The sequence below is a fragment of the Echinops telfairi genome, unplaced genomic scaffold (assembly GCF_000313985.2).
Source record: "Echinops telfairi isolate 266 unplaced genomic scaffold, ASM31398v2 ScPeMD7_7424;HRSCAF=8462, whole genome shotgun sequence".
Taxonomy (NCBI): Eukaryota; Metazoa; Chordata; class Mammalia; order Afrosoricida; family Tenrecidae; genus Echinops; species Echinops telfairi.
The window spans coordinates 93,863,055-93,877,167 of NW_022111324.1; the positions used below are offsets into that span (position 1 = coordinate 93,863,055).

At 45.5% G+C, this 14,113-nt stretch overlaps 1 protein-coding gene across 1 annotated transcript; it reads left to right on the forward strand.

Moving 5' to 3' along the window:
- The first annotated feature begins 440 nt into the window (after positions 1-440).
- Positions 441-9,918, forward strand: LOC123522599 (synaptonemal complex protein 2-like). The gene is made up of 8 exons (XM_045298274.1): positions 441-559; positions 709-772; positions 3,412-3,513; positions 4,767-4,873; positions 6,193-6,284; positions 8,363-8,462; positions 8,543-8,595; positions 9,707-9,918. The coding sequence occupies exons 2-8, from the start codon at positions 730-732 to the stop codon at positions 9,792-9,794; spliced, it is 585 nt and encodes a 194-aa protein (XP_045154209.1). The 5' UTR covers positions 441-559; positions 709-729; the 3' UTR covers positions 9,795-9,918.
- The last annotated feature ends 4,195 nt before the right edge of the window (positions 9,919-14,113 follow it).

Consider the following 14,113-nt stretch of genomic DNA (forward strand, 5'->3'; position numbering starts at 1 on the left):
TGGAGGCCCAATATCCATCTGCTCCCTTAATACTAAACCTATAAATATATACACATAGATCTATTTTCCCATCCTCATATATAAATATATTTACAAATGTACATGCCTTTACTTAGACCTCTATAAATGCCCTTTGCCTCCTAGCTCTTTCCTCTATTTCCTTTTACTTTTATCATGCTCAGGCTTCATTTGGGTTTCAGTAATTCCTCTCGGTTACATTACCCTTGATCCCACCCTACCAGGCCTCTTACACCCTCCTCACCACCAATTTGGATCACAGATCTATACACCTAGTAACCACACGCATCTTCTAAGAGGCACGCACGTTTTGCTTTGCTTTATTTAGAGCTTTGTCTCTTTATATTTTCTAACAATGAAAAGTGTTGACTCAAGTTATTTCTTGGAGTGTTACGTCACCTGACACGGTTCTCTCTAACACTCAGAATATCAAGGTCCTCTACTGCTGAGTGAGCCTTCTACCTCGGAGCAGTCAGGAGCTGAAGAAAGTGCACCTACGGTTCTATTGGAGCGGTCAGCAGCTGAAGAAAGTGGACCTACGGTACTATAACTATTGGCTATTGGCCTGGTTTTCCAGAACCCAGACTCATATTTGTATAGTGTACTGGCTTATTCCCATTTAAAGGATAATATAGAATTTTCTTTGACCCACAACGCATATATTTATGGTCTGTTTATTGTGTTTTTAAGATTGCGAACCAAGAGCCACTGATGACTAACCTCAAACATAAGCTGCCCACCTTGGAAGACATAGGTGAGAGAGCAAGAAACTCTTTAAAGAAGGAAAGAAGGAAAGAAAGAAAGAAAGAAAGAAAGAAAGAAAGAAAGAAAAAGTTGATTTGGGCATGCTAGGCAATGACTGTAACAGCAGCAGATAAATTCACCTGACAAGGTGACCACTGCCTCTTTGAGATCTGCTCAGCGCCCCCATGTTCATCAACACAGCGTTAGTTGGCGAGGGATCCTGTACAGAGCCTCACAAAGTGGTGCATTGTAAGGTCAGAACTTCAGTGCCTCACAGTTTGGGAGGCCAGAACTCCAAGTCAGGTGTTGAATTGTTTCCAGGGCTCTGAGGGAGAAACTGTGCCCCTCCCTCTCCCCTAGTCTCTGGTGGCTCCTGGGGCTCGTTAGTTAGAATCTGCAGCATCACACGCTGTCCCTCCTCTGTCCCGGTCTTCGTGTCTCTGTTCTAAAGGCTCCAGTCATGAAGGAGCAGGACCTGTCATATGTTCTCCTGTTAACTGACAGCTTCTTCAGAGATGCTCTTTCCAAACACAGTCACGTTCACAGGTACCAGGAGCTCAGACTCCAGTCTGTCTTTTAAGGGGCTGCCATTCAATCGGTAACAAAGTCCAAGAGGGACCCAGAGGGACTTCACACAGGAGCCAAACTTTCTAGTGCCCGGGAGCATAGATCCTGGAATATGAATTCCCTCAAACAGCTGCTTCCTCATAGGCATCAGCGGAGGAGTATTTAGGACACTAGACCAGTATTTAGGTCTAGTCATTAGAAGTTCTGAATGGACGTTTGTGTGATAACAGTGGCATGAGGTTTCCAGTCTCATTCACAGTGTTGTGAGGTCTTTCGCATGTAATGACATTTTATGATATTTCATCTTCATCTCTAAAATGTACAGATTTAGAATAGGTGTAGGTAGACATTGAGGGGTTTTTCAACTTTGGGCGAGTGTGGACAGTGCTGCAGCCCATTGCCTTGGAGATTGCTGGTGTCTTGGGTGCTTTGGGGTGAGGCTGACCTCCAGGTTCACGAGGGCAGGGACCAGCAGGCTGGAGCGGAGCAGGTCAGCTCACGTAGCCACACTCTACGGGGCTCTCTCACCTACCTCACTCTGGAAGGGAGAGTCTTGGAACTGCCTGGCACGCTATATGCTACAACGTTCTATGCCGTATATATTAACTCATGATGAAATACAAAGCTAAGAAGAACAACATCTGCTCACAGGTGTGGTTCATGATGACTAGAATACATTGAACCAGGGAGTACCTGGTCCACCTCCTACTAGTGTGGTGTCTGTCCAAGCTATGCCAGGCGGCCTCCCATTCTCCTTGAGTAGCAGAGAGAGGATCTGAGGAGCCCATGTTGTTACCATGAACATCTGACCTCCGGGTGCTATGAGACCAGAACTGGGTGATGCCTGGCTGGGTCCATTACTGAATGTTCTGATCTCCGATTCTGTAGACGAATCCTCATCCGAAGTGGGCAAAAACCAGAATGGAATTTTGAACATAATGCTGAACTTCTGGAGCCATTGAGACTGGATGCCTATCTGAGATAGTCGCTAAACCTTAAAGGAATTGTTTTCCCCGAGTTCTTAGTCTCATTAGTAAAGTGTGGCTGCTTTGAGGATTGTGCTGTCTCTCAAAGATTTATGTGTGCAAGATCAAATTGATATCAGCATCTTCAAAAGTTGAGACGGGACAGCAAGTTATTTTAATGTTAGTGTAATAATTTGGGAAAAGACAGTAAAGGACATTTTAAAAAGTCAAAATTATACATGTTGAACTTATTGAAATTTTGTATATTTTCTCCCTCCCCCCTCCTTTTATGGCCTCTTTTCCCCTCCCCTCCACTTTTCTCTTTCTCTCTCTCTGGCTCTGTCTGTTTCTCTCTCTCTGACACACAGTGATTTATAAGAAATCTAAACAAACTCTATGGAGTACAGTTCTGCTTTGCTATGAGTTGAAATTGACTCAAGCAACAACTGGTTTGTACTTAGCAAGGTTAGTAGAAGTAATATTGGTTTATACTTACCAGTAATATTAGAGAGGTCCTGAGAGACAGAGGCTATGTTTGGGGCGCACATGAACACCTGGAAGGAAACATTCAGTTATACACTAGGTTGGAATGGGACTATGTATTTAAACCAGAGAAGCTGAGACTATTAAAGTAACTTTAGGGAGGGAGGAGCCAAGCTGTTCTGTCTGAGGTGGCCTTTGATAGAGAGCTGACGCTCAGGGGCATCCCATGAGAAGTGTGGACCTGCCAGCAGGTGGCGCACTGGTGCGATTCAGTGAGCTGCTGGAAGCCCACCTGCCTGGACACATGGCCACCCTGCCAGTTGACCCAGGCCCCGGGAAGGTTGCTTTGGAAGCCAGTGTGCCTGCTTTTCCTTCGCCTGAGCCTGTCCCTGGCTGGCACAGTGCCCCTAACTGTGACTGTGCAGCAGCGGGGGGCCTGTTCCTGGGTGCCATTCGCACCCTTGGTGCTTTGATACTCGGACTGCGCCTTGTCCTGGTGCCCAGTGAGAAGGAAGGACCAACAGGGACATGTATCAGTTGCTGCTTGTCAAGGCTAGACACTAAGTTGTCAGGAAACCAGTGTGGTTGAAAGGAAGGTGTGTGAGGTAACACCTTGTGCCCCGTTTGCCTTTAGACCTGTCCGATGGTGGCTTTGTAACACCAAAGCAGTCAAGATGGGAAGATGGTGTCTCTCGGGACTTCCATTCATCAGTGAGGGAGGAAAACGACGTGGCAGGTACCACTGGGCCCCCAGCCAGCAGTTCAAGGGAAGTTTGACCTCCAGCCATGCTGCCCTGATTGGACGTGCCTACCTGTGTTCCCCCTTATGCTCTCCTCCAAGTGTATGCGGAGTGCATGAGCACACAGGAACCCTGGAAGTGTAGTGGCTACTGGTGGGGCTGCTAACAGCAAGGTCAGCAGTTCAACACCACCAGCTGCTCTGAGGGACAAAGAAGAGGCTTTCTACCTCGTTGAAGAGTTACAGGCTTGGAAACTCTCAGGGCAGTCAGCCTCGACTGGATGGCAGTGAGTTTGGTGTGCTATGAGTAGGCAGGTAGCCCTTGGGTTACAAAGGTCTGATTTATAAACTTCTACTTGTCCCTTAAAGTTGTTCGAACCATCTCTCTCATGGCTGACAAAGATCTGAATTTTAAAAATTTGGGTGATTGGTCAGACTTGGTAGTACAGGAAACCTTAGAGGTTGAAGCCACAAAGTGAGTGACCAAAGAGGTGTGGTGAGACCTTCGGGAGCATGATGAGCAGTCACCTGGTGGTGTCGTGTGGAGAGCCACACACAGCGGTGTCCTTGGCTTCAGGCCTCTGAGCTGAGACAGCTCCGTGTGGAAGCTGTGCTTTCTGTTAGGACAACGTCAATTTGCTTCCACTGGGAAGCGCATGAACCCGCTAGTACTCAAAACGAATTCATCCCAGGCGCCTTCACTTGATGCAGGTGCAGCTTTTAAAGCGTTGACTCTCGAAATCCCATGTTTCCTTGCGTTAAAGTACAGCTTAATAAGAGTCAGCTGCACCTGTCCTGACTCACCTAAAAATCCCACCTAAAAACAGGAATGGATCTCGTTCAAAACCAGGGGAATGCCTGCCCTTACCAAGTTAAAAATAACAATCTATAACTCCGCCAGGGAAACCCATGACCCATTCTTTTTAAACAGAAGAAGTAATATGGAAATATTGACAAAATGAAAACTACTTATCACGGTTCATTTTAACAAAGAATTATGGAAGAAGTAAAAAAGAAAACCTCTTCCATGCCTCAGACATGATTGGAAGTGCCAAGTGAGGACTCACCTGAGAGAGGTGGCCTGGGTCCCCGCAGCAGGACTTTTGCCCGTGGTGGCCTCCTGCTGGAGCACAGCACCGGGCTTGTGTGGTGTGTGTGTGCTATGGGCTGACTGACTGACCCAGCCTTTGGGCACATGAAGGACTGCGGAAACCTACGTGTGAACACCTTGTCTTGTTTTTGGTGTTCAGAAGGGGTTTCTAGTCCATCCTTAGAAGTTATGCTGGAGAAGTCAGACAGGCCTACCATCCTCTCCACCTTTGAAGACATCACTGAAGAACTGAAAAAGACATATGAGGTAATGTGTGGTTTTCAAGTGCCAGATTCATAGTAGTCACGAGTCCCGTCCCCTTTCTTGGTGAAGGTGCTGCACAGACTTGGGAAGCCCATCTGTCTTAGCTGGGGTCAGCAATTCCGGTTCCTTTGTGTCTTAGGCCCATCCCTGGCTCACTCAAATGCTTTAGCACTTGACCACCAACCAAAGCACGGGGTGTTCAGACCCACCCACTTGTGCAATGGAGGAGAGTCTTGGCAGGGTGGAGCTCAGCTCTGTGGAGCATACGGGATCCCTGAGAGTCACAGTTGTGTAGTGTAGGAGAGGGGGCATCCAAAAGTCCCCAGTGGAGTGGAAAAGCGCCATGGTCTTTTCGCTCTACTTTCCCCCAAGCTTTCTGTGGTCCCCTCAGATGGAGTGGGGTTTCGCAGCAGTGGCCCCCTGTCTGTTTGCCACAGCTGGACCAAGTGAACCTCTCCGGTCGTTGGAGCCCATGGGGTGGCTGTATTGGTCATATTCTTAGGCCGTTGAACTGCCAAGAAGCAGTGACCTGGTCACGTGATAAGCAAGGATGAGGGGAAGATGAGAAGAGAAGGGACTGTGGACAAGAGCGATGTCCGGGACAAAGACGGAGGGGCACGGTGGTGGCTTTCTCTGGAATGGTGGCAACTCTCAGAGAGAAGTACACCTATTCCATGCCTCGGTACCTGGTTTTCAAGACGAATACCAGAACTGCATCCAGTCATCTCCTTGAGAACTCAATATAAATCCCTAATGGAGGATGATATTGAGTAGAGCTCCACATAACCTGTGTGAAGAAGCCCTGCTGGCGCACTGGTGAAGCGCGCAACTGCCAACTGCAAGGGCAGCAGGTCGCACTCCCCCGGCCAGCTCATGGGAGGAGACAGCCTTACAACCTTGGCAACCCTGTGCGACAATTCTTCTGTCCTCGAGGGTCCCAGTGGATGGGGATTGCTTTTCCGGCAGCGGGCTTGGGTTTGCGGGAATGAGTTGTCCTTATTTGAAATAAGTATCTGAACCTGACTAACATTCATGTAATTTAATGGGAAGAGCCTTAGTCTTTTCTTGTTGAGAGCCAGTCTATAACAGATCTCTGTTCAGACCTAATCTGCATATGCATGGCTGAGCTGAACGTAAATGCCTACCGCAGCTTGCTCTTTAATATGTGAGAAGAGTCCCTGAGCCCCCGTTCTCTATCGGTCGTGTTCGCTGTGGACGGCCTTCCCTGCAGGCCCTCACTAGTCATACAAAGCGTGCACTCCCTTTTGTGGTTCCTGTTTAACCCAATGTGACCGTTTGTTGTTGTTGTTGTTGTGCTCTAGCTGAGGCACAGAAAGAGTCAACTTTGTCTGAAACGTGGAGCCAAAGCACCGGATTGCCTCACAAAACTTTTAAAGCATATCCATCAGTGCAGGTAACTTAAGAGTTTTCAAACCAAGTTCATGTAGGTGTGATCGTTCATAAGCAATGTTGGTCTAGTGACTATAAGGCTGGGGTCCTGAAGGGCTAGTGCCTGTAAGAGAGGTGGAGGTTGATAGGTCCCTAACCCCATCCTCATTTGTAGTCCTTTAGCCATACAATGAGGCATTGGACTAAGAGATCGCCATATGTTTATCTGCCATTCTGATTGGGCAAATGGGTACCATGTTTGACAGCTATGCACGTTTGAGCCCACCCACAAGGTGGACTCAGACTGAGGACCTGAGGATCTACTTAAGGGAAACCCACCCCTGAGAACCGTAAAGAGCAGCAGGAGCGCTCTGACACCTGTAGGGTTGTCGTGAGCTGGCGTTGACCCATTGATAATCGGTTACCAGCGCACTCAGTGAGCCAGGCACCCGCATGGTGGTGTCTATGAAGAGCCTGGTGGTGGGGTGGCTGCGGTTTCAGTTTTTGGAAACAAGTTATCATTAACACATTTGAGATAAGATTCTTATCTCAACCCACAGCGCTCAGCAGCTAACCCAGAGGTGGTTGGTTTGAACCCATGAACGGCTGCAGGGGAGGAAAGATCTAGCTATGAACTCTTGTAAAGATGATGGCCTAGGATACAGGGCAGTTCCACTAGGACTGTCACTACCAGCCAGAACCTACTTGGCGGCACACAACTACCTGTGTGTGGATGCGCATGTGGTGTGTCTACCAGTGTCACACATGTGCAAAGGTGCCGAGGTTCCTGAGGTGGGTAGGGTGAGTGATTGGAGTCTGCCGCGGTAAGAGAGTATCCAGCAGGATCACAAGCTGAATGCTTCTAGAGCAGCGGTTCTTAACCTGTGGGTCGCGACCCCTTTGGGGGTTGAACGACCCTTTCACAGGGGTCGCCTAATACATCCTGCATATCAGGTATTTACATTACAATTCATAACAGTAGCAAAATTACAGTTAAGAAGTAGCACAAAAATAATTTTGTGGTTGGGGGTCACCACAACATGAGGAACGGCATTAAAGGGTTGTGGCATGAGGAAGGTTGAGAACCACTGTTCTGGGGTGCGTGCTGGTGTGAGGTGTGTTTAGGAAAAAGAGGGACAGAGGTTCAAGGAGCTTACAGAGAGCGCTCCTCGGGGCTGGAGAGTGTGGGCCTGGCCCACAGAGGATAAAAGTTGGTTTGTCTGAAATAGAAAGTTTCTTAGGGCCGAATAAATGATTTGAATAGGGTGTATAATTTAAAAAAATTCCTTCTATACATACGAATGTCACCTAATTTTCAGAAACCTTTCTGTGAACTCCAATTCCTGGGAATACCACGTGGGCCCTAGGAAAGTTGTGTTCTGGGGGTTTTCAGTCACTGATTTGGTCAGAAGTAGATTACCAGACTTCCCTCCCCCTCCCCACAAGGCACCCCAATAACCTTTATTAGCAGAGAGTCTTAACCCTTTGCACCACCCAGAACTTCCCTTACCCTTTCAGGAGGTGCACGTTTACCTGCTTACTCAGCAAGCGCATGCCTGGGAACACCCAGGCCCTGGGAGAGCAGCCATGCAGGTGTCTGGGCTCCCTGGACGAGTTAGCTTAATGGAAAGAGCAGGCATATTATCTTACGGGAATGTGGAGATGGGAAAAGAGATCACTAGCTAATGCCAGACCAGCTTTCAGGACTGCTTCCGAGGAGAGCCAGGGAAGCGTGGAGAAGGCAGGAAGCCAGGAGAAGTTCTCACGCCAACTGGGGTGACTGCCACTGACCCAGGTAGCCTTGGCCTCCCCTTGCCTGGAAGAGGCTATTCCACATCCATCTCCTCGGAATCTCTTTGACATCCTGGCTGTCTTGGAAAAGACTGTTGAAAGACGAAAGGAAAGTTTAAAGAGTTAACTTTCTGGGAGGTGTGGGGGAGCAGGTGGGGAGCCAGAGGGGAGGGAAAGGGGCAGCGTGTTCTTAAAATGAGAGGTGTCTGTGGAAGACCCCGAGGTCTCCTTGTCACACGCGGATGCCAGTCCCTGTACCGGTTGGCACATCCAAGCAGTTCTAATGAAGTGTGCTGTTTCCACATTTCTCAGACTGAACACAGTCCAGCAATTCCACCAGTTGGTTCGTCAAGGCCTGAGCCGCCTTGGGGAGGAGCTGCGGGCTCTGAAACAGACTGAGGACGACGTTCTGGTTAGTTTTGTTTGGTTGGAGCGGGATTCAGGACAGAATAACCACTACTTTTAAAACCCCTCACTTTTGTTCCATTTTAGGAAGTTTGGAGGAAAGAGTACGCTCCATCATTCTGTGATACTCACACTCTGAGGTATTTTTTTCAAAGTTATTTTTTTCTTTTTCTTGAAGTGTATGGTAGCTTATTTGAATGAGGTCATGCTTTCTTTAGCTAAAATGAGCGCTTGAGTCTAGTAAACATGTATGCAGTTTATCTAAACCACAGCTGCATCTTTGTAAACCAGCCACCCCAATGACTCTCCCTGAAGTTTGTGTGGCTAGAAGTATGATCTAGAAGTGTAAATTAAAAACAACAACAACAAAAAACCATGAACATAACCATCGATTTTCAGTTTTTTTATTCAAATTATTTTACTTTTAAAAAGAATGTTTAAAAATTAAAATGATGAAATATTGAGGGGAAATTCAACTTTCTAAAACAACAGTTGATCCTCAGTTATGAACTAAATTGTGGTTTTGCTAGAATATACTAGAATGTATAGGGAGACCTCAGTTATTGTAGGTTCAATTCCAGACTTTGCTGCAGTAGTGAATATTGTCATGAAGTGAGCCATAGGTGTTTTTCCAGTTTCCCAGTGTCTATAAAAGTGATGTTTACACAATATGCAGTCTAATAAGTGTGCAATACAAGTATTATGAAAACGTTGGAAAGAGTGTGAGAATGACCAAAATGTGACACAGGTATGAAGTGATCACTAATAATTTTGCTTGATGAATGCTTGCCACAATTGTATGCAAAGCGCATAAAGTAAAATCCAATAAAACAAGGATGCCTCTTTCCCGAAGATATATTTGGGAACATATACATATACTTTCGGTGTCAGAGGCTGTGGCAAAATGAGATAGTTTATGTGGCCGAAGTCTGTCTTGATTCTTGATTCTCTGGAAAAACAGATGAGATTTTTCTCCTCAGCTCGTAAGTCTTTTGCCCTATATTCCTGTCTCCTCCCTAACACCCCCCGCCCCCCCAAGCTTTTACTTTTCTCCAGGTGGATTGACATTTTGGGCAAGATGTGACCAGCTAGACCCCTTGCCCCAGCCCTAGTGCAGCCTGCAGTGTGTATAGATTATGCAAATGAAGTCTTTCATTTACTAAGGGGATTGGTCCATTGGAATATTCCTTTGGGAGGGGCATGCCTTGAGATTAACAGGAAGTCTGGGTGTTTAAGCTTTCAGCCCTGTAGAGATTTTTCAGACACAGAAGCAGGAAGAACAGGAGGAGGAGCCGAGCAGGAGCAGGCGGCTACGGGCCAAGAAGGTGCCCTGGGCTAGAGCCGCCAGCACCAGGCCCAGAAGGGGCAAGAGGAGCTGAGAGCTGCCCCACGTTGAAGAAGTGAGGCTCTGCAACTGCGTGCTTCTTCATCCTGAGTTATAGCCTATTGATCTTCATTGAGTTTTGTACCCCATTAATTCCTGAATAAATCATGTCATGGAAGCGCAGTTGTGAATGGTGTGAGATGATGCAGTGAACTGCTGAACCCAAACTGAAAAGGGGGAGTGGTGTCACAGGTGGGCAGTCGCTTAGAGAGAGTGAGAATCCGGGAGAGATCTGCCCCCCACCTCATAAGAATGGTTTTGTGCTGATTCTTACATTGATGACGGGGCTTCAAAAAGTATGTGGCCAAACTGCTTCATCTCTTAATTCCATTTTTTTCTATGAACTTCTAGAAGCCCCCTTATCATAGAAGCATAAAATGGACTTTTTCATAAAATGCATAGACATATTTATATATGGTTCTGCTTACACATTCCCTTTAGTATGCATTCTTTAAAAAGAAACAGTTTTATTGGCACATAATCCACATGTCATAGAATTCAATAGTTCAGTCATAGCAAGAAGCACTGTGCTAGTCATTATCACAATCAATTTTAGAACGTTTCTTGTCCTCGTTGTTGGCTCCCTATGTCTCCCCAACCTCCTCTGCCAGACCCACCCGAAACTATTATTACTGTCTCTGTAGATTTTCCTGTCCTGGATGTTATATACAGAAAAAATTAGAAGGCAAACCAAGTAAGAACTCCCAAGAACAATTCCAAAGCAAAACGGACTCCCATCCATTTGGAATAGCATTCCTTTCTGGGGACGTTAAGAAGTAGGTAAGGGAGACCAGAGCTCTTCAGGCCTGTGTTTCTGCCCTGAGAGAATTTCTAGTATTTTTCTTCTGTTTGAGTACTGACACGAAACCTGGTATACATGAAGGGGTTTCAAAAAGTTCATAGAAAAGGGAATTAAAAGATCATGAAGATTTTTCATGAACTTTTGGAAGCTTTCGTGGATTTGTAATTCCTAAAGCTGCCAGGTAAGAGGCAGTTTCTGTCTCTTTAAAAGACTCTTTTATATATTTATAAAAGACTTTTATATATTTATAACAATCTTTTGAAGACTCCCAAAGAACTTTTGCTTATGTGGGCTGCATCTGTTAATATTAAAATTAATATTAAAATTGAGATGGACATTTTTATGTTGTTTTAACTAATAGGACTAAGATCCCAAACCAGAGGTTTGTGAGATAAGTAGCCGTGCTTTATGCTGTATCAAATCTCTGATGTCTGACTGAGTAAAAGACAGCTGGATTCTTATAGCTGCTTTTGAGTTTAATCTTCCGGGGTATCATATTCATGAGAGAATAACAATAACAAACACATTATCATGTCTTCGTAGTACAGTACAGTATTACCAATAGGGTTTTGACTTCTAAGAGCTTTCAGTTCATGCAGATTAACCCAGTAGGGTATTATTTTTTGCAATCATCTATCTTCCTTGATAGCTGCCTCTGTGTGAATTTAAAGTACCTCACAACCAACCACGTCTTCTGGATGTCTGTCTGTCTGTCAGGATTGTGTGTGTGCTCTCACTTCAGACACACTAAGAGCACCACTCCCTGGCTCGCAGATGAGGGGGTGGAGGCCATCACCGTTTGTTGCCGATGGCTGAGTGTTCACAGTGTGCCAGGTGAGCAAAGGCTGTATAAGAAGCACCTCTGTGATGCTCAGAGATGTCAATTAGGAGGGTGATCAAGGTCACATAGATCCCATGTGTCAGTCATGGCTCTATTTGCCTGAGGAAGTGAGAATGATACTTCAGGCTAGGTAGTCTAGTTCCTTGCACAGTGCTATGGGAGATGGAGATCCAGTGCTTTGAAAGACTGCTTATAGTGCTGGTCTGTCGAATCCAGATTCCATGAGAAAAGCCACCACCCAGTTTTGTTATTGCACCACTAGGCTAGGTGCAAAGGGTTGCTTTGTCCTGTCGATGTGAATTTGGGTGGGAGGAAGCATGCACTGAATTACATGCTAATGCCCTTTCCACAATACCCTCTGCAGCTGAGCTTTCAAAATCTTTCCCATCTCAGTAATTATCCTCTTGAGTGTAGGGCATTATTCAGGTTTTATTTGGAATGTGCTGCATAAAGTACTATGCCACACATGGCGATACAGTGGGCACAGCAGGCATGTTCCCTTCCCCATTAAAATTCAGTTTCTTGAAAGAAGACAGGAAACCAGATGAGCAAATGAAATAAGTGCAAATTTGCTAATTGCTTTCAGGTAGACTAACAATGCGACTTGTCAACTTAAGATGGTTTTAATGGTCTCTCTGGGGAGGAAGATGAGATCTGAAAGGTAAGAAGGAGCTAGACTTGGCCATGGTTTAAAGAGACTGTTGGTCAGAGACGTTGGCATCTTGGAGGAGCTGGGGACCATATGGCTTTAGAAGGAGCCCTGGTGGTGTGCTGGGCTACGCATTGGACTGCAAGACCTTTCTGACATCAGCAATGTATGCCTAATTCCAAGTCCTCTTCTGAAACCAGCTTGAACTCCTGCAGTTTCCTGTTCAGGTACTGCGACAGCCGTTTTTGAGTTAGCTTCAAAATTTTGGTGGGGTGTAATATTGTTTATTTCTGTGTTCTGTTGGATCACCTTTCTTTGGAGTGGGCACCATATCAGTTGATTGGCTGGGACAGCTCTCTTTCAAATTTCACGGCATAGATGAATATACCATTTGCTGAAACATTTCCATTGGTAGTCCATCCATTCCTGGGGCCTTGTTTTTAGCTCATGCTTTTAGTGCAGCTTGAACTTCTTCCTTCAGGACCACTGGTTCTTGCTCATATGCTTACCTCTTGAAATGGTTGCATGTCAACTAGTTCTTTTGGTACAGTGACTCTGTGTAGTCTTTCCATCTTCTCTTGATTCTCCCTGCATCATTCAGCCTTTTCCATAGAATCCTTTAATAGTTCAACTTGTGACTTGGCTTTGCCTTCATTTCTTTCAGCTTGAGAACTGTTGAGCACGTTCTTCCCTTTTGATTTTCTAACCCTAGGTCTTTGCATATTTCATCGTCATATTCTGTCTTCTTGAGCCACCGTTGGAAAATTTCTGTTTATCTCTCTTACTTAATCATTTCTTCCTTCTGCTTTAGCTTTTCTATGTTCCAGACAAGTTTCAGAGTCTCTTCTGACATTTGATTTGGTCTTTCCTCGTATTTTACAGACCGTATGCCTTCTACATGTATGCCATCCTCAGCGACATTCCACATCTACTCTGGCTTCTGTACTAGTGGTCAGCTCATCAGATTGGTTCCTGTGATGGTCTGTAAATTCAAGTGAGATATATTGAATGTCACATTTTGGGTCGTGTGGATTTGTTTTCATTTTCTTCAACTTTCATATGAACACTCGACAATTCATTGTGCCATTGACTCCTGGCCTTATTTCATTATTTGGAGCTTCTCTATCTAAGATATAATCCATTTTTCTTTCTGTAGATTCCATTTGGCAAGGTCCACGTGGCACTAGAATAGTTACCATTTATGTTGTTAACAAAAAATATTTCTAATAAGTCATTGGTCTGGCAAAATTCTATAATGGACCCCTGTGTCCTGGTTATCAGTTAGCCATATTTTCCAACTGCTGATCCTTCTTCTTTGCTTCTATCTTTCATGTTCAAATCACTTGTAATTATCTTGATTACATTTTCGGTCAATTTCAGGCAGTAGAAGTTGTTAAAAATCTTCAATATTCACACTTCTGGCATTTGTGATTGGTGCATAAATTTGAATAATAATTTGAATTAACTGGTCTTCCTTTCAGGTAGATGGCAGTAGGCACCAAAAATTACAATCAGTAACTTTAGATATATGCATAAAAATAAATGTGACTGAAGATCCACATTCATACTTACCTAGAGCAGATGGTGCATGGTCTATTGGCTCCAGTCAGGCTCTCCACCAGGCTGTCTGGTCACCGCGGCCAGCAGGCTGGATGCCCTACATGTAGCCCATCCCTGTGTCCATCCTGCTGCTTGTTCCCACGGCAGTGGACTCACACAGTATCTGTCCTTTTGTGATTGACTAATTCCACTCAGCAGAATGTCTTCCAGACCCCTCCACGTCTTGCGATGTTTCATAGCTACTTTTAGGGATGCATAGTATTCCATTGTATGTACAGTGAACCCTCGCCACTTCGCGCTTCAACTTCCACGGCTTCACTCTATCGCGGTTTTTGCATAACAGCGCATGCTCTGTCATTACTGCCACTGATTGGCTCATACTGTACACGCTTCTGTCTGCATCGCTACGTATCGGAGCTACG